We start from the raw sequence: 20,718 nt of genomic DNA, 5'->3' as shown, positions 1-20,718 counted from the left end.
AATTTTATTCAGTATCACAGTTTTTTGATTAGAGATTTGTGATTTCTGTAAGGACAAATTTTGATTACCTGAATATCTGAAATGTGGAGGTCATCTGACCTGATATCCCAGAAGTTAATGTGACAAATTGCATGAATAGTGAAATTTACTTTTTGACCATGGCAATAGAAAACTAAGTGATATTTCATTAATATTTTTGTATTCTCAACAGATGCACATGCTCAGGAATAATAATGCAAAAAAAGCGATCAATAGACAGCATGGAACTATGGAACAAGAATTTTAATGCTGTAACGTAATGCAATAAAAATTTCACCACCCATTGGTAGAATATCCATGGTTGAATAGTTTATTTTATATCTATCTTTGTGGTAGCAAAATTACAATTGATAAAACAAATGTACGCTCCTTTCAACCTATTTGAAATGAAGAGAGAGTATACTGTTCGCTGCATGACTGAAGAGAGAATTTAGAATTACTTTCAAAAATCATGTAAGTAGCAGTTAGTTTGAATGTACGATTAAAGATCTATTCAATTATCATATTTCCTTTTGCCAGAGTTGTATTCAGGTTCTGAAATAGATCCATTTTCAGAAAATGTTATCATCTTACACAGAATGCTTTTTACAGAAATAAACTCAACTGATAAAACTCCTGTTATTCAAATTTCTAATCAAAAAGTAAATCCACCTGATTTCTCTGTCATTTTCAATGTGGGTATGCAAAGCAATCAGCATGCTTGTTTTTCAACTCTGTATTTTTCATCCAGAAACAATTAATAAATTATTCATTTAAAGTTGTACCACAGATCAAGAACTATTCTGGAATGAAGTATTTTAGAATGTATCCTACATTTGCTTCTATTGTCATATTTTGCAAATTTATTAATTCACACTGGCTTAACTCTGTTGACTTTGAAAGTATAAATGCAAACGAAGGTAAATAAACGCTAGTAAAATTGTAAGTAACAGAGACACCAAAATTCAAGACAATTAAAATCCCCATCTGATCCCATTGTCTTATATATGCAAGGATGTTTGTTGTATTTAACAAAAGGTAGAAGTCACCATACAGCAGGGGTGATTCTTCAATTCTTAGTTTTGCAAGTGCTTTAAATAATGACAAAGTTGATTGTGGATCTTCAGAATGTTGCTGTTAAAATTAAAGGAAACTGTTAGGTCTATTCTGACTGTGCAGAAATTTGAAAGTATCCAATTAGTGTCACAATAATGCTTTAGCTTCAATAGTTATGCAAAGATTTTCCCTTGAGGTAATTTACCAATTCCTTTTAACAAAGTGACTTTTAAATCTGCTGCGATCACACTTCCAAGCAATTGTTCCTTAGAGTGGTTCTCAACCTTTTTCTTTCCACTCACATTTCTTTCTTTGGCTTGGCTTCGCGGACGAAGATTTATGGAGGGGGTAAAAAAGTCCACGTCAGCTGCAGGCTCGTTTGTGGCTGACCAGTCCGATGCGGGACAGGCAGACACGATTGCAGCGGTTGCAAGGGAAAATTGGTTGGTTGGGGTTGGGTGTTGGGTTTTTCCTCCTTTGCCTTTTGTCAGTGAGGTGGGCTCTGCGGTCTTCTTCAAAGGAGGCTGCTGCCCGCCAAACTGTGAGGCGCCAAGATGCACGGTTTGAGGCGTTATCAGCCCACTGGCGGTGGTCAATGTGGCAGGCACCAAGAGATTTCTTTAGGCAGTCCTTGTACCTTTTCTTTGGTGCACCTCTGTCACGGTGGCCAGTGGAGAGCTCGCCATATAATACGATCTTGGGAAGGCGATGGTCCTCCATTCTGGAGACGTGACCCATCCAGCGCAGCTGGATCTTCAGCAGCGTGGACTCGATGCTGTCGACCTCTGCCATCTCGAGTACCTCGACGTTAGGGGTGTGAGCGCTCCAATGGATGTTGAGGATGGAGCGGAGACAACGCTGGTGGAAGCGTTCTAGGAGCCGTAGGTGGTGCCGGTAGAGGACCCATGATTCGGAGCCGAACAGGAGTGTGGGTATGACAACTGCTCTGTATACGCTTATCTTTGTGAGGTTTTTCAGTTGGTTGTTTTTCCAGACTCTATTGTGTAGTCTTCCAAAGGCGCTATTTGCCTTGGCGAGTCTGTTGTCTATCTCATTGTCGATCCTTGCATCTGATGAAATGGTGCAGCCGAGATAGGTAAACTGGTTGACCGTTTTGAGTTTTGTGTGCCCGATGGAGATGTGGGGGGGCTGGTAGTCATGGTGGGGAGCTGGCTGATGGAGGACCTCAGTTTTCTTCAGGCTGACTTCCAGGCCAAACATTTTGGCAGTTTCCGCAAAGCAGGACGTCAAGCGCTGAAGAGCTGGCTCTGAATGGGCAACTAAAGCGGCATCATCTGCAAAGAGTAGTTCACGGACAAGTTTCTCATACCACTTTCAGTATTCCCTATGCCATAGGTGCTCTGTGATTAGTGAGAGATCGCTTATGGTGATATGTGGGTGGAAAGAAAAGGTTTGAAAACCACTGTTTTAATTGTACCTAATTGACTCGTTATGTGCAGTTTCATAACTCCAAAGGAAATGGGCCAATGACAATTTTTCTCAAGCAAAATATTACAGTAACAATTGGGTCTAGAGCAGTGATTCTCAACCTTCCCTTCCCACTCACATACCACCTTAAGCAATCCCTACTAATCACAGAGCACCGATGATGGAGAAACTCAGCAGGTAAAAAAAACAGTGTTGTTCATATAGCAAAGATAAAAATATATAATCGACGTTTCGGGCTTGAGCCCTTCAAGACATGGAAAAATGTTGGCATGAGTCCAAATAAAAAGGGGGAATATTACCTTTTTATTCAGATGCCTGCCGACATTTTTCCATGAAGTGTTCAAGTCCGAAATGTCGTATATTTATTTTTATCTTTGCAATATAAAAGACACTGTTTGACCTGCTGAATTGCTCCAGCATTGTGTTTTTACTTCACATAGTGTCTGCAGACTTTTGTGTTTTACTTCTTACAAATGTCCTTTGGTATTGGCCACTGATGCCCTGGTGGAGAGGGTGAGCAAATTTGTTTTTGGGAGTCATTATCTTGGAGGATCTTTCCTGGACCCAACTCCCAATAGAATGATTGCTCCCTCCCCGTTTCTGATTTCTACCCACACTGACTTAATAGACAATCCTTCTACAACGTCCTCCCTTGCGCCTTTGATCCTAAACCAGGTCAGCAATGCCACTCCACCCCCACTCTTCTACCTCCCTCCCAATCCCTTTTGAAAAATCTAAACCCTGGAACACCATTCCTGTCCTTGCCCAGGCAAGTCTTTGTAATGGCCACAACATTGTGATTCCTTGTATTGATTCAAGCTTTAAGATCATCACCCTTATTCTTAATACCTCGCATTAAAGAAAACATAATATACATGTCATCATGAGGAAAAATATTGTTAAAATCTTAATTTTATTTCCAGTTTGAAATCTTGTTATCATGAACCTGGGTTTCCAAATCAGATCTAATGAACCAATGTAAAAGTGAACATTGTGTTACAAAATATTGAATTCCAGAAGTGAAGTGAAAGTAACCGCCCTGAAATGTGGCAACCAGAGCAGGTCAGAGGTTAGGAGTCTTGTGGCATGTAACTAACCTCAAATTTCAAAAAGTCTGTCCCTGTCCACCACCTACAATGCTCAAGTCAGGAGTGTGTTTCAACAATATTCAGGAAGGCCGTCACTATAACAGCCTGCTTGATAGGCAACTCATCCACAACCATTCACTCCACCACTGAACCACAGTAGTAGCAGTTTGTATCATCCACAGGATGCACTGCAGCAACTCACCAAGACTGCTTAAACAGCAACTTCCAGCTTATAGACACCTACAGTGTCTATAAGATGGAAGGACAAAAAAAGCAAAAGCATGGGAGCATCACCACTTGGAGGTTGCCCACAAAGCCACACCATTCTGACTTGGAAATATATTGCCATTCATTCAACATTGCTGGGTCAAAATCCTAGAACTTCCACCCTACTAGCATTATGGCTATACCCACATCTCAAGGACAGCAGCAGTTCAAGAAGCATCTTCTTGAGGGTTTTTTGGCATGAGCAATTAAATGCTGACTCAGCTTATGAAGCCCACATATCGGGAATGAATAAAAATTTTATTAAAAAATTCAGCTTTGGGCATGAAGGTCAGTTATTTCCTCAATTTTTCTTGAGCAGATTCTTGGGAGTTTAGTGAGTCAAGTTCCCTCATTTTCCTTCATCTCTTCCTACAGTTGTATATTATGTTTTCTTTAATGCGAGGTATTAAGAATAAGGGTGATGATCTTAAAGCTTGAATCAATACAAGGAATCACAATCTTCTCCACCTAATCGTCTTTTCCAACTTATTAACTTCTCAAGAATTATGACCCTGACTTCCTGACTGGCCTTGATCCCTCAATCATCCTTGCCTATGTTCCATACTCTCTGATTTATCTCCTTAATCAACCACCAACTGTAGTCCCGACATACCCCTTTAAACTATCCACTCCAACATGGTTCTGAATTCAAATCACTTTCTACTTCCAGTCATCTCTGGCCTTGACTAATGCTACTAATTCTCAACTTTATGTTTGAACCCAATATTCAACTGCCTGGCCTTTTACCCCTGTGAAAGCCAAGACCCAGCTTCAGTCCCCAATTTTCCAGCACCGGCAGTCTTTATTTCCCTCTGCATGTTCCACATTTTTACACAGTGCAGATGAACATGTGTAAAGACCATTCAGTGGCATACAATTCCTGCTGATCAGTTTTGCTGCACAGATCTTTGTCAGAAATTGTCATTGATGCACGATGCCTTAACCTCTATCCAGATGCCAAAGCATTTCTTGGCCATTATGCTCAGAATCTGATGAATATCTCCACAATTCTATCCATGTTCTAAAGTAAATCTTGGATATTTGACTCATCATGAACATAGAAAGGACCAGAGAAAATTTACTTGCCAGGACCAGAGAAAGAATACTTACAAAGAACAGAGAGAAAGAAAGATTTAACCTGGGATTGAACCACTCATTTACCCCCATTATGAGATCACCAGAGGAACTGAGAATGATAATACTATATAGAAAGAAAGGAACATAAGAATATAAAATATAGGAGCTGATCCATTGAGTCTACTCTGCCACTCAATAACACCATGGCTGATCTGGCCATGAACTCAGCTCCACTTACCTGCTTATTTCCCACAATCCTTAATTCAATTACTGGTCAAAAAATCTAACTGTGCCTTAAATATATTTTAAAAAGCAGATGTTACTGATTCATTAGGCAGAGAATTTCACAGATTACTGTCAGTAGCATTATTTTCCGTCTCTTTTTTCACTCTTTCAGCAACTCAGGGTTGTAGTTTTTCTTGAAAGCAGCAAGGGTTACTGTTGTACGAGGATTGAATATTTTAAAATAGGGAAAGGTCGCTCATAATGTACACCAAATTAAAAGTTTCTGAGTGGTGAAAAAACATATGGGAAGCAACTATTCATCAAGTGTTCAGGAATGAGTGTCTATGCAAGTCCTGACTGATGCAGAGTGCAGCTGCAGAGACATTCACTGTAGAGTATCCATTATGAAGAGATTATTGTGAAAATATAAGCACAGGCAGAAAGATGATGGGTAACCACCAGTAAGAGTAGAAGGCAGAGAGTACAGGAATGGTCATACCCCTCTCAAACACATAACACTATTTTGCGCACTGTTGGGGGTGATAGCCTCTCACAGAAGAGCACCAACACCTTAGGCAGAATTAGGCAGAAGGTTAAAAGGTAAAACCTTCAAGATTCCAATCTCTAGATTACTACCTGAGCCACATGTATACAAGTAACAGTGTAGGTGAAATGAATCTATGATTGGTGCAGTCCAGAAAGCTTTAGCATTGTCCTATAAATGAATACTTCTCATCAGTATTCACCATGGAAAATAATATGGAGACAAGTTCAGAGGGTGGAAGCAGGCAAGCATTAGAAAGGAAGTGCTGATGGATAAACTGCTAAAGCCTGATGAGATGTAGACAAGGCTGCTATGGTAGACAAGGGAGGAGATTGCTGGGGCTCTAACAGACATTTTCGCATCTTTTTTTAGCCACAGTTGAATGACTAAGGAAAATCAAAAGTTATTTCTTTATTCATAAAGGGCACCAAGGATGAGTCAGATAACTATCTGCCATGAGTCTTTTTCAGTAATGGTAAGGGAACTATAGGATAAAAATTCTGAGACAGGATTTATCTTCACCTGGAAGGGCATGGAATGATAGGAAATAAATTCGATTAATTTTTTGATGAGGTAACAAAGCAATTTGATGATGGGAGTGTAATAGTTTTTATCCACATTGACAAGGCCCCATATGGTAGGATGGTTCAAATAGTTAGAGCTCATGGGCTTCAAAGCATGCTGGTAAACTGGATCCAAAACTGTTTGATAATGAGAGGGAAAGAGTTTTAGTTGAGGGCTGCTTTTCTGATTGGAGATCTATGACCAATGGTGTACCACAAGGATTGGTACTGAGAAGCATGGTTTGTGATATGCACTAATGACTTAGAAGTCATCAAAAGATCCTGACCTGAATCAATGACTGTTCATTTCTCCCCATAAATACTGCCTGATTTGCCAAGTTACCCAGCTTCTCATTGTTTGCTCCAGATTACAGCATCTTCTCTCTCACATCTCTAATTTTAAAAATATAAAAATTTAATTTTAAATTTTTGTTTTAGACATACAGCATGGTAACATACTGTTTCGGCCCAAGAGCCCATGCTTCCCAATTACACCCAAGTAACCTAAAACCTACATTTCAAATGAAGGGAAGAAACTGGAGCCCCTGGGGAAAACTCACAAAGGCATGGGGAGAACGTACAATCTCTTTACAGACCGCACAATCCCAATTGCTGGTGTTGTAACATTGTTGTGCTACCCACTAGACCAACCGTGAAGTGAATGTAGGAGGTATGTAAAGTAATTTTGCAGATGATACAAAAAATAGTGCAGATAGTGAAGAAGCCTGTTGAGTGAAGAAATTTCAAAAAGACCTAATCCTCACAAGTGTAAGGTGATGTATTTTGGGAAGGTAAAGGTAGGGCGCACCCCATAAATGATAGGGCCCTTGGTGGCACTGATGAACAGAGGGATCTTGAGGATAAATCCACTGATCGCTGAAAATACTGTAGTAGCACAGGTGGACAAAATGGTGAAGACATATTGGATTCTTGGCTTTATTGTCCTTGGCATAGAATATAAGAGCTGGGATGTTATAAATAATTGTTTAGGTCACACTAGGAATGTTGCAAGCAATTCTGGTTGCCACATTATAGGAAAGATGTGATCAAGCTGGAGAGAGTGCAGAGGAGATTTGTCAGGATGTGGCATGAAGTAAAGCATTATAGTTATCAGGAGAGATTGGATAGGCTGGGTTTGTTTACTCTGGAGTGGAGGAAGCAGATTGATGCCTGTAGAATTATATAGAATTACGAGGGGTAAGATAGAGTGGATGGTAAAAAAAAAAATCTTTTTTCCATAGTGGGTCTGGCAAGGATAAGAAGGTAGAAGTTTAAAGACAAGAGTAGGAAGTTTACAGAGAATCTTTGGGGTTTTTTCCCCCACACAGAGGCAGTGAGAATGTCATGAGCTATCTTTTAAAAAAATATTTTAACATTTTCTATATATGTAATTAATAAACTTTTACATAAACAAGATGTAAAACAACTGAAAAGTGGCAAAGCAGCAGGTATGGATGGAATCCCCCCAGAAGTCTGGAAGGCTGGCGGCAAAACTCTGCATGCCAAACTGCATGAGTTTTTCAAGCTTTGTTGGGACCAAGGTAAACTGCCTCAGGATCTTCGTGATGCCACCATCATCACCCTGTACAAAAACAAAGGCGAGAAATCAGACTGCTCAAACTACAGGGGAATCACGTTGCTCTCCATTGCAGGCAAAATCTTCGCTAGGATTCTACTAAATAGAATAATACCTAGTGTCGCCGAGAATATTCTCCCAGAATCACAGTGCGGCTTTCGCGCAAACAGAGGAACTACTGACATGGTCTTTGCCCTCAGACAGCTCCAAGAAAAATGCAGAGAACAAAACAAAGGACTCTACATCACCTTTGTTGACCTCACCAAAGCCTTCGACACCGTGAGCAGGAAAGGGCTTTGGCAAATACTAGAGCGCATCGGATGTCCCCCAAAGTTCCTCAACATGATTATCCAACTGCACGAAAACCAACAAGGTCGGGTCAGATACAGCAATGAGCTCTCTGAACCCTTCTCCATTAACAATGGCGTGAAGCAAGGCTGTGTTCTCGCACCAACCCTCTTTTCAATCTTCTTCAGCATGATGCTGAACCAAGCCATGAAAGACCCCAACAATGAAGACGCTGTTTACATCCGGTACCGCACGGATGGCAGTCTCTTCAATCTGAGGCGCCTGCAAGCTCACACCAAGACACAAGAGAAACTTGTCCGTGAACTACTCTTTGCAGACGATGCCGCTTTAGTTGCCCATTCAGAGCCAGCTCTTCAGCGCTTGACGTCCTGCTTTGCGGAAACTGCCAAAATGTTTGGCCTGGAAGTCAGCCTGAAGAAAACTCAGGTCCTCCATCAGCCAGCTCCCCACCATGATTACCAGCCCCCCCACATCTCCATCGGGCACACAAAACTCAAAACGGTCAACCAGTTTACCTATCTCGGCTGCACCATTTCATCAGATGCAAGGATCGACAATGAGTTAGACAACAGACTCGCCAAGGCAAATAGCGCCTTTGGAAGACTACACAAAAGAGTCTGGAAAAACAACCAACTGAAAAACCTCACAAAGATAAGCGTATACAGAGCCGTTGTCATACCCACACTCCTATTCGGCTCCGATTCATGGGTCCTCTACCGGCACCACCTACGGCTCCCAGAACGCTTCCACCAGCGTTGTCTCCGCTCCATCCTCAACATCCATTGGAGCGCTTACATCCCTAACGTCGAAGTACTCGAGATGGCAGAGGTCGACAGCATCGAGTCCACGCTGCTGAAGATCCAGCTGCGCTGGATGGGTCACGTCTCCAGAATGGAGGACCATCGCCTTCCCAAGATCGTGTTATATGGCGAACTCTCCACTGGCCACCGTGACAGAGGTGCACCAAAGAAAAGGTACAAGGACTGCCTAAAGAAATCTCTTGGTGCCTGCCACATTGACCACCGCCAGTGGGCTGATATCGCCTCAAACCGTGCATCTTGGCGCCTCACAGTTTGGCGGGCAGCAACCTCCTTTGAAGAAGACTGCAGAGCCTACCTCACTGACAAAAGGCAAAGGAGGAAAGACCCAACACCCATCCCCAACCAATCAATTTTCCCCTGCAACCGCTGCAATCGTGTCTGCCTGTCCCGCATCGGACTTGTCAGCCACAAACGAGTCTGCAGCTGACGTGGACTTTTTACCCCCTCCATAAATCTTCGTCCGCGAAGCCAAGCCAAAGAAACATAAACAAGATAGTAATTAAATTTAAAATTACAATGATTACATGATGATTTTACCCCACCCTTACCCTCCCCTCCCTCCCTCCTTATAACCCCCCACTGGAAAAAAAAGCATAGAATAAGATACAAATGTAATACATAGTTATGTAAAATTTAGAAAAATAAAAAAAGAGAAAAATAATTTCCTGGACTGCACAAAGGATTGGTTTGCACTCTGGGGTCCTATAATATTTGTACAACCATTTGTGGGGAAGAAGTTTAACACAGGTCTTAAGAGGTCAGAAGTACATTTTTACATATTTACCACTAAACTTTGCATATACAGGCTCCAAATATGTAAAAAGATAGGATACTTATGTCTTAAATAATATGAAATTTTCTCCAAAGGAATATAACTTTGAATTTCTGCATTCCATCTTTCCATACCTAAATATGCATCTGATTTCCAAGTCACTGCAGTACACTTCCTTGCCACCACTCATGCTATTTTGATAAATTTCACTTGATAAAATTATAATTTTAACAGGTTTTATTCCTTCTGTATTCCCCAATAAAACTAAGTCTGGATTTTGTGGAAATACAATGCCAGTAATTTGTTCTAAACAATTTCCTAAGTCCATCCAAAAAGACTTTATTTTAGAACATGGCCAAGTACAGTGTAAAAAGGTTCCTATCTCTTCATCACATCTAAAACAATTATCTGATAAATCTGATTTCATTTTATTCAATTTTTGCACTGTCAAACATAATTGATATAAATAATTATATTGAATTATATTATATTGAATTATATTGAATTATATTACATTTATGTTTGTCATACAATCTCGACAGATAACTATCCATCTTTTCTCATCAATTGTAATATTGAGGTCTGCCTCCCATTTCTGTCTAGATTTATGAACTCCCTATTTGTAATAAAAGGTACATTGCAGAAATAAATTTCTTAGTATAACCTCTCCGAATAAGAACTTCGAACTCACTACAAGCTGGTAAGAACATTTTTTAAATATATTTTATTTATAAATTTAGAACTACTCAAATAAAGAACATAATGAAAAATAATTCAATACAAATACATGTGACATACAAAAAGAAAAGAAAACTTCTCTACATACCACCCCCTCTTCCTTCTATCACTCTACAAAGAAAAAAAGAGAAAAGAGAGAATGAAAGGGACAAGAGACCCACAACAGGGGTACCTATTCTTCTTCTTTCTTTCTTCTTTGGCTTGGCTTCGCGGACGAAGATTTATGGAGGGGGTAAAAGTCCACGTCAGCTGCAGGCTCGTTTGTGGCTGACAAGTCCGATGCGGGACAGGCAGACACGGTTGCAGCGGCTGCAGGGGAAAATTGGTTGGTTGGGGTTGGGTGTTGGGTTTTTCCTCCTTTGTCTTTTGTCAGTGAGGTGGGCTCTGCGGTCTTCTTCAAAGGAGGTTGCTGCCCGCCAAACTGTGAGGCGCCAAGATGCACGGTTTGAGGCGATATCAGCCCACTGGCGGTGGTCAATGTGGCAGGCACCAAAAGATTTCTTTAGGCAGTCCTTGTACCTTTTCTTTGGTGCACCTCTGTCACGGTGGCCAGTGGAGAGCTCGCCATATAACACGATCTTTGGAAGGCGATGGTCCTCCATTCTGGAGACGTGACCCACCCAGCGCAGCTGGATCTTCAGCAGTGTGGACTCGATGCTGTCGACCTCTGCCATCTCGAGTACTTCGACGTTAGGAATGAAAGCTCTCCAATGGATGTTGAGGATGGAGCGGAGAAAGACTACACAAAAGAGTCTGGAAAAACAACCAACTGAAAAACCTCACAAAGATAAGTGTATACAAAGCCGTTGTCATACCCACACTCCTGTTCGGCTCCGAATCATTGGTCCTCTACCGGCATCACCTATTACTTAAAAGTTACTTATATACCGAGTCCTTAATGAGAAAGGGAATGTCAGAGTCTCAATTAAATATTACCAGCTATATTTTGTAAATAAAGGGACAATATCTTCCAAAATATATAATATTTGTTTCTTAAATTATAAGTAATTTTCTCAAGTGGTATACAACTCTGAACTTCAGCATGTTATCTTTCTATACCCATATCTGTGTCAGACTTTCAAGTTATGGCAATACATTTTTTTGCTATGGCTAAAGCAATTTGAACAAACTTCTTTTGATACATGTTCAATTTAAGTTTAGGTTTAACACCCTTAATATCTCTCAATAAAAATAACATTGAATCCTCTGGGACTTTAATCTCCAATATTCATTCCAATAATTTACCCATTTCTAACCAAAAAGGTTTAGCTTTTGGACACTGCCAAGTAGAATGCAAAAATGTACCAATGTTTCAGGTACAGCCAGGAAATTGGTACATTTTTGCATTCTACTCAGTAAGAACAATGTTGAAACTAATTTTTCCCACAAATATCCTCTCAAATGAAGATAACAAAAAAATGTATTCCAAATTATTCCATATTTATTTCTTAATTGTTGGAAGTGACATCAATTGACCTTGTTTATAACAATCTCCTATATTTTTAAATGCCTTTATGAAACCAAATATTCAAAAATTGATTATCTTTTAGTAAAAGGTAAAAGATTATTTTTGAATCAAAAATAATTCCTTTATTCCAATTTCATTATTTATCTTGTTCCAGACAGTAATCAAATGTTTCAACAATGGTGCTTCTTTCACTGGTAGTTAGCTTTGAATCCCATTTGTATACGAATTCCTCTGCTAATTTTTCTTCTATTCTATCCATCCTTGTTTTGACCCATGCCGGTTTTCCTGGCAATTGAGGCATTTAGCAATCATTCTTAAAGTTAGGAAGCTGCACAACTCCCAGTTCATATTTCCACATTAGTCTTTCTATAGAAACTCTTGACATTTTACCTTTCCAAAGATATTTCCTTACATGTTTATTTAATTCTCGAAAAAACCTTTGTGGTAATAATATTGGTAAGGTTTGAAAAAGATATTGTATTCTCAGAAAATATTCATCATAATACAATTAACCCTTCCTTCTAACACTATTGGCAAGGTCATCCATTTTTTAAAATCCTCTTCAACTTATTTATGGTAAGTTTATAAAAATTGTTTAAATTATTATCTATCTGGATCTCTAAATATTTAATTTTCTCTTTTGTCCATTTACATTGAGTATTTATTCAACAAAGGCTATAATCTGTTCATGTAAGAGGCATAACTTCACTTTTAACCTAATTTATTATGTCATGTGCTATCTGAAGAGGCCTTAAAGGAAGATATCCGCAAGGTATTTAAAAAGCATGCAAGCAAGTACTTGAACCACCAAGTATGCAACTAATTTGGGTAAATGGGATTAATGTAGACTAGAAAGATACATTGGCCACCTTGGATATGGTGAGCCAAAAGGCTTGTTTTTGTGCTATATGACTCAATGAATCAGTAACAGCATATCATATCACCCACTTCACTGCTGAATCACGGAAAATGCACAAATGGTCCAAGCTGAGGGAAGGGCCAAATGTAATGGTGTATTATTTGAAGGTGTCCTGAAAGTGATTAAAAAGTTAAGTATAGTTGAATGATTGCATGTTTGACTTTATTTCACCTAATTTACAATTTAAAAGTTTTAAAATACATTTATTGCTATTTTAAAGATTCTTAAAAATTGTTAAAATCATATTAAACTATGTTAAATGTCATCAACAGGGAGTTAAGAACATATAGAAATAGCAGCGTGATGGCTGTTTACCCCAGGGTTTAGCTCCTCTTCTGTACCAGTTTCTGACAGCCTTCAATTCCATTAACTTTAAAAAATACACCTACCCGCTCTTTCAATATCTCTAATAATCCAGGGAGTGCTACAGTTTTCCTACTCTCTGAGAGAAGAAATTTCTGTGCACCAACGCTTTAAATTACTATCTCACTACCTTCCCACCTTATCTTGAAACCCATTCCCCTCATTCAAGAATATCTCTTAGTCGGGTGTGACATGATGGCGTAGGTTGGAGATGTGGAAATACTCCTCTTCTGGCAGAATTAATTAAAACCTGAATTAACAAACTTTAAAAGAAACTCTACAATATTGAGACTTGTTCCAAACCTCATTGCAATGGCTACAAAGAAATCAAGGACTCAAACTACAAAGAAAACTACTATTAAAGACATTAGCATATTTGAAGAAATGGGGCTTCCATAATGACGGAGCCTTCGGATTTTCCTCCTCTCCCTCTGAGAGCGATTCAAGTTGCGACAGCCAAAATTATTGTGAATCCAGTGCCATTTCTCTGGGGAGCCAGTGAATATGGCACCGGAGTTCAGAAAAAGGATTGTAGAACTCCAAACATCGTAAGAACAAATGCTCATGCATGGAACTTCATGCATGTGCACAATGGAATTGATGTCTTTGCATGGAGCAATTGAGCCACCTAAGCCTGCATCTGCTAGCATTGCTTGTCAGATGAGGGCTAAGCAAATGGCTTGTAAACAACCACAACCAATTCCATCATTAAGTGAAGAAGAGGGAAGAGAAGAAGAGGAAGAGATGTATGAAGAATTGGAGGAGGCAGCATCTTTATATCATGTAGAAGAGCCCCAGTTCACACAAGGTATGGAGGAAGTAAAGTTTGAATGTTCTCAAGCTAAACTTCAAAATGCATCTCCAGGGGAGGATGATTTTCCACCAGAATTTTATAATAAAATTTAAAGATTTGATAATATCCCACCACCACCCCCCCCCCCCCACCCTTAATGCAGGTATTGAAACAAGCAATGGAAACCCATTCCTTGCTGGAGACTTTTTCAAACACAATTATAACTGTTATACTTAAGAAAGCTCTCTTTGGCTTGGCTTCGCGGACGAAGATTTATGGAGGGGTAATGTCCACGTCAGCTGCAGGCTCGTTTGTGACTGACAAGTCCGATGCGGGACAGGCAGACATGGTTGCAGTGGTTGCAAGGAAAATTGGTTGGTTGGGGTTGGGTGTTGGGTTTTTCTTCCTTTGTCTTTTGTCAGTGAGGTGGGCTCTGCGGTCTTCTTCAAAGGAGGTTGCTGCCCGCCAAACTGTGAGGTGCCAAGATGCACGGTTTGAGGCGATATCAGCCCACTGGCGGTGGTCAATTTGGCAGGCACCAAGAGATTTCTTTAGGCAGTTCTTGTACCTCTTCTTTGTACCAGAGGTACAAAGGTCGCCATATAACACGATCTTGGGAAGGCGATGGTCCTCCATTCTGGAGATGTGACCTACCCAGCGCAGTTGGATCTTCAGCACCATGGATTCGATGCTGTCGGCCTTTGCCATCTCGAGCACTTCGATGTTGGAGATGAAGTCGCTCCAATGAATGTTGAGGATGGAGCGGAGACAACGCTGGTGGAAGCGTTCTAGGAGCTGTAGGTGATGCCGGTAGAGGACCCATGATTCGGAGCCGAACAGGAGTGTGGGTATGACAACGGCTCTGCATACGCTAATCTTTGTGAGGTTTTTCAGTTGGTTGTTTTTCCAGACTCTTTTGTGTAGTCTTCCAAAGGCGCTATTTGCCTTGGCGAGTCTGTTGTCTATCTTGTTGTCGATCCTTGCATCCAATGAAATGGTGCAGCCGAGATAGGTAAACTGGTTGACCGTTTTGAGTTTTGTGTGCCCAGTGGAGATGTGGGGGGGCTGGTAGTCATGGTGGGGAGCTGGCTGATGGAGGACCTCAGTTTTCTTCAGGCTGACTTCACAGGGAAAGCAGCGGCGGCCCCGGCCCCGGTCTGGGCAGAGGGTAGGCAGCGGTGGCCCCGATCTGGGCAAAAGCGAGGGGGAGGCGGTGGCCCCAGCCTCGGCAGAGCGAAGCAGGCGGAGGCCCCGGTCTGGGCATAAAGAAGGAGGCGGTGGCCCCGGTCCAGGCACAGGGAGGAAAGCAGCGGCGACCCCGGACCTGGCAGAGGGTAGGCGGCAGCGGCCCCAATCCGGGCAAAAGCGAGGGGGAGGCAGTGGCCCCGGCCTCGGCAGAGCGAAGCAGGCGGAGGCCCCGGTCTGGGCAGAAAGAAGGAGGCGGCGGCCCCGGTCCGGGCACAGGGAAAGCAATTAAGAAAGATAGAGATTTATTAAAAACTGAATCTTGTCGATCAATGTCGTTATTAAATGTTGATAATAAAATTATAGCTAAAGTTTTAGCGAATAGATGGACTAAATATTTACTGAATTTAATTCATACAGAACAATCTGGTTTTGTTAAAAAACTACACTCTGCAGACAATATTGCTAAATTACATGTCTCAGAAGAAATCAGATTTCGCATTGGTTTTGGCTTTAGATGCTGAAAAGGCTTTTGATTGATTAGAAGTTATTTATTTAAGCTGTTAGAAAAATTTGGATTTGGATCCGTGATTAATTGGATTAAAACTTTATATAAAAATCCTGCTAAAGTTGTGACTTATAGACAAATTTCTTAAGCTTTTCCATTGACTAGACAAGGATGTCCATTATCTCAATCTTTGTTTTAGCAATTAAACCTTTAGCACAATTAATAAGATATTAATATTAAAGGAATTAAACCTAGCAGTGAGAAATTTAAGATTAATTTATTTGCTGATGATGTTTTGATTTATACAACAGATCTTAAGAATTCTTTGCTTTGTGTATGAGATTGGGAGAATTATGGTGAAATATCAGGGTATAAAATTAATTGGGATATAAGTGAAATTATGGCATTGGTTTATGGGGATTATAATCAATGTAAACAAATTGCCCAATTTAGATGATTATATAATGGAATTAAATATTTAGGGACTAAAATTGATTTTTTTAAAATTGGATAATTTATACAGATTAATTATTTACCATAATTTAATAAAATTAAAGATGATTTAAATAGATGGAATTATGTACCTATAACTCTAATGGGTAGAGTAAACTGTATTAAAATTAATATTTTTCCAAGGATTCAATATCTTTTTCAATTTATTCATTGTGGTACACCTCAGAAATTTTTAAATGATTTAAATTCAATTATTAGTACATTTTTATGGAATGGGAAGCTGGCTTGAGTTTGTCAAGAAAAATTGACTTGGATGTTTGAATTAGGAGATCTACAACTTCCACATTTTGAGAACTATTATAAAGATGCTCAATTGAAGTTCATTAATGGAATGCTTGATTTAGAGAAATCTTTAACTTAGGTTAAAATAAAATTAAGTTAAATAGATGAAATTTATATGCAAGAATTTATTTAAAAATGGAATTCAAAATTATTAATAGGCACTAAGGATGCACCTACATTGTAACATTTAATTGAGTAAAATAGATTATGAGTTAGGTGGAAAAGGTTTGATTTTCCATAAAATGCCTTTATATAAAAATAAATGTTTTTCTTTTATTATGAATAATCAACTTTTTAAGATTTGGAATCAAATGAGGATTAAAACAATAGAAAATTGTTTTGAAGCTAGTAAATTTATTACTTTTCAACAAATAAGAAGAAGTTTAATGTTCCAAATAATACTTATTTTTGTTATTATCAGGTTATGGATTTTTAAAATTGATAAATTAGGTCAAAATGTAAGATTACCTGGACAGAGTGAATTAGAAATATTGATTACTAAGGGGGATATAAATAAATTCATTTTAGAAATGCATAAATTACTTCAAAGAAAAGCACCTGTTAGGTATTCATAAATCAAAATTGATATGGGAAATTGATTTAGATAGGAAGATAGATGAGAATAATTGGAAACAGTAATGTAAAGATAATATGATGAAAATTATTAATGTACAATATAATTTTCTACATCAATTATACTTAACTCCTCAAAAATTAAAAAGACTTAATTTAACATTATCGGATTTATGCTTCAGATGTGGTTGAGAAATAGGTTCATTTTCTTCATCCTAGTTAGCAATGTTCTAACGTTAAACCTTTTTTGGAAAAAATATTAAAGGTAAAACTTTCGCTTGATCCGATGTTATTTTTATTGGGTATTATTAAAATGGTTAGACTTAAATTAAGATTGATTATGTATCAAATAGAATTTCTACAATTAGCTTTAACTATTTCTAGGAAGTGTGTAGCCATTACTTGGAAATCAGATACAGATTTAGGAATGCAAAGATAGCATACTGAGTATGCTATCGACTTGAAAAAAAAACATAGTTTACATAATAAATATCATTTACAATATGTTCGTTTGAAGATTTAGAACTCTTAATAACTTATCCCAATGGTGATTTTTCAGCTCCACATTTGTTGATTTGAAGTTGTGTAAGTATTTTTGACAATCTCTTTTACTTTTTCTTAGGGGTTAGGGGTAATATGGGAAGGGGTGAGGGGGGGAAAATTATGGATATATATGTGGTGGTATGTTATTACACCACTAGGTCACCAAGGGCCACCACCTGGTGACCTTGTCTATATAAACCAGTTGCAGTTCATTCTCCTTCATTCTGGCCTAGGCTTGCAGAGATGCAAAGGCCTAGCTGTACATATCTTTCTTTGGCTTGGCTTCGCGGACGAAGATTTATGGAGGGGGTAAAAAGTCCACGTCAGCTGCAGGCTCGTTTGTGGCTGACAAGTCCGATGCGGGACAGGCAGACACGGTTGCAGCGGTTGCAGGGGAAAATTGGTTGGTTGGGGTTGGGTGTTGGGTTTTTCCTCCTTTGCCTTTTGTCAGTGAGGTGGGCTCTGCGGTCTTCTTCAAAGGAAGTTGCTGCCCGCCAAGCTGTGAGGCGCCAAGATGCACGGTTTGAGGCGTTATCAGCCCACTGGCGGTGGTCAATGTGGCAGGCACCAAGAGATTTCTTTAGGCAGTCCTTGTACCTTTTCTTTGGTGCACCTCTGTCACGGTGGCCAGTGGAGAGTTCGCCATATAACACGATCTTGGGAAGGCGATGGTCCTCCATTCTGGAGACGTGACCCATCCAGCGCAGCTGGATCTTCAGCAGCGTGGACTCGATGCTGTCGACCTCTGCCATCTCGAGTACTTCGACGTTAGGGATGAAAGCGCTCCAATGGATGTTGAGGATGGAGACAACACTGGTGGAAGCGTTCTAGGTGGTGCCGGTAGAGGACCCATGATTCGGAGCCGAACAGGAGTGTGGGTATGACAACGGCTCTGTATACGCTTATCTTTGTGAGGTTTTTCAGTTGGTTGTTTTTCCAGACTCTTTTGTGTAGTCTTCCAAAGGCGCTATTTGCCTTGGCGAGTCTGTTGTCTATCTCATTGTCGATCCTTGCATCTGATGAAATGGTGCAGCCGAGATAGGTAAACTGGTTGACCGTTTTGAGTTTTGTGTGCCCGATGGAGATGTGGGGGGGCTGGTAGTCATGGTGGGGAGCTGGCTGATGGAGGACCTCAGTTTTCTTCAGGCTGACTTCCAGGTCAAACATTTTGGCAGTTTCCGCAAAGCAGGACGTCAAGCGCTGAAGAGCTGGCTCTGAATGGGCAACTAAAGCGGCATCATCTGCAAAGAGTATTTCACGGACAAGTTTCTCTTGTGTCTTGGTGTGAGCTTGCAGGCGCCTCAGATTGAAGAGACTGCCATCCGTGCGGTACCGGATGTAAACAGCGTCTTCATTGTTGGGGTCTTTCATGGCTTGGTTCAGCATCATGCTGAAGAAGATTGAAAAGAGGGTTGGTGCGAGATGGTAACTAGCATCAACCACACGAGACAGAGTGCAAGTAAAACGCTAGTTTTAATAGGCTAATATATATCCAGAATGGATGTTACTTCTGCCCTCGCCAATGCTCCTGACTCCTCCGAGGCCTGGCTTAGGGACCAAGAAATGGGGATGGCTCCTGCGCACATGCCGCTAAGTACGGACTGGACGTAAAGGATGGAGAGTTGCAGGACCGAAATCGCGGGAGATTGGGACTCACCCAGTGGTCGTCGTGGACTACATGAGTGACATAGGTATCCCGGAGCAGGTAAAGAGCGGCCAAGAGCCCCGCCTGTTAGCTAATTCACCGGGACTGGGACTGGCCATGCAACCCATTGGGTTCCTAGTTTATAACCAAGAATCGCATCAAGCGCAAGTGGAAGGCATACAGCAAGTCATTCTCCCGATCACGATTTATCGCTAGGACTGCGGGGATGGATTACCCCCAACTATCCCTGATCCCCCATTTTTCTGCAGGATCGGGTGACCATGTGGAAGAGGGATCAGGCTCAGTACGCCACCCCAGCCACCAAATCAGAGGCTTAGATTTAGCCAAGCGCTGACGCCCGACAGGCTGGAGCTGGTCCCCAGAACCCCTGGGGCAAGCATGTACTTCGGCCGATGGCAGAGATGTTTTTTAAATTACACAGGGGTTGAAGGAGCGTCAGAAGAGGAGATGCTAATACTACTGTTAGCTCAGCTGGGGGTCGCTCGTACTTGCTTATACAAGATGCTAAATCGTACCAAGAGGCGATGAGCACCCTACAGAGACATTATAATAGAGGGCACAGTGAACTACACTCTAGGCACCGGCTTATGACCAGGTTGCAGCAAGCAGGGGAGCCTGTTAGAGATTTTATACTTGTGCTAAAAGACTTAGCAAAGGCCTGTACTTTTAAAGCAGTATCAGACCAAGAGGATGCGGATGACCTTGTAAGGGACAGGATCAGATCTACCGAAATCAGACAAAGGCTGCTGAAAAAGGGGATAGTTGGGCTGGAAGAGGCAGAAACTATTGCGGAAGCTCTGGAGGACTCTAGGAGAGAACTAGTACTCACTCCTGGACTCGATAGACCCTCACAGGGAGAGGAATATGAGTGATAAAGGGCAGCACATAGCAGCAGCAGCCCCACTGGAGCACTCCAAGTGCCCTTTTTGCTGGCAGCCCAAGCACCTCAGAGGTCACTGCCCAGTTAGGGAAAAGTACTGTTCATTATGCGACTCTGTAGAAGCCTCAAGGCTCCCGTCAAAGCCCTTTCTCATGCAAATTAGAGGCAGGAAAGCTCTTCTTCTTCCTCCTCAGGCAAGCAGAAGCAGAGTGTCATGTGCTGTCGGCCATCTTGGGCAAAGGACGCTGGACAGAGGACATCACTATCAGGGGACGAATACAATACAGAGTGCTACTACAACCAGGATGCCAAGTACTACCAGGACGGAGGGCGTGCCATGCTGGCCTCTCTGTGTTTGAATCAGGTGAGTCCACACAATTTATCGGATGCTACTGTTAGTATTAAAGTTAATAGGTTGATAGTAAATTGCTTGATGGATAGCGGGAGTAAGGAAAGTTTCATAGATCAGGGGCTGGTAGAACGCCTTGCTCTAAACACGAACCCGACTGACCACCAGATTTT

The 20,718-nt window shown here is 40.8% G+C and overlaps 1 protein-coding gene across 1 annotated transcript in view; it reads right to left on the bottom strand.

Moving 5' to 3' along the window:
• Positions 1 to 335: 335 nt before the first annotated feature.
• The window catches only part of LOC138760468 (amino acid transporter heavy chain SLC3A2-like), a 92,529-nt gene continuing 72,146 nt past the window's right edge, over positions 336 to 20,718 (bottom strand). The window contains exon 8 of the mRNA XM_069931082.1: positions 336 to 1,152. Coding sequence (XP_069787183.1) covers positions 817 to 1,152 — 336 coding nt within the window. The 3' untranslated portion in view covers positions 336 to 816. The remainder of the gene's footprint in view (positions 1,153 to 20,718) is intronic.

This window comes from Narcine bancroftii, chromosome 4, assembly GCF_036971445.1.
Source record: "Narcine bancroftii isolate sNarBan1 chromosome 4, sNarBan1.hap1, whole genome shotgun sequence".
Lineage (NCBI taxonomy): Eukaryota > Metazoa > Chordata > Chondrichthyes > Torpediniformes > Narcinidae > Narcine > Narcine bancroftii.
The sequence above is the reverse complement of the archived record's forward strand: the minus strand, read 5'-3'. Positions and strand labels throughout refer to the sequence as shown.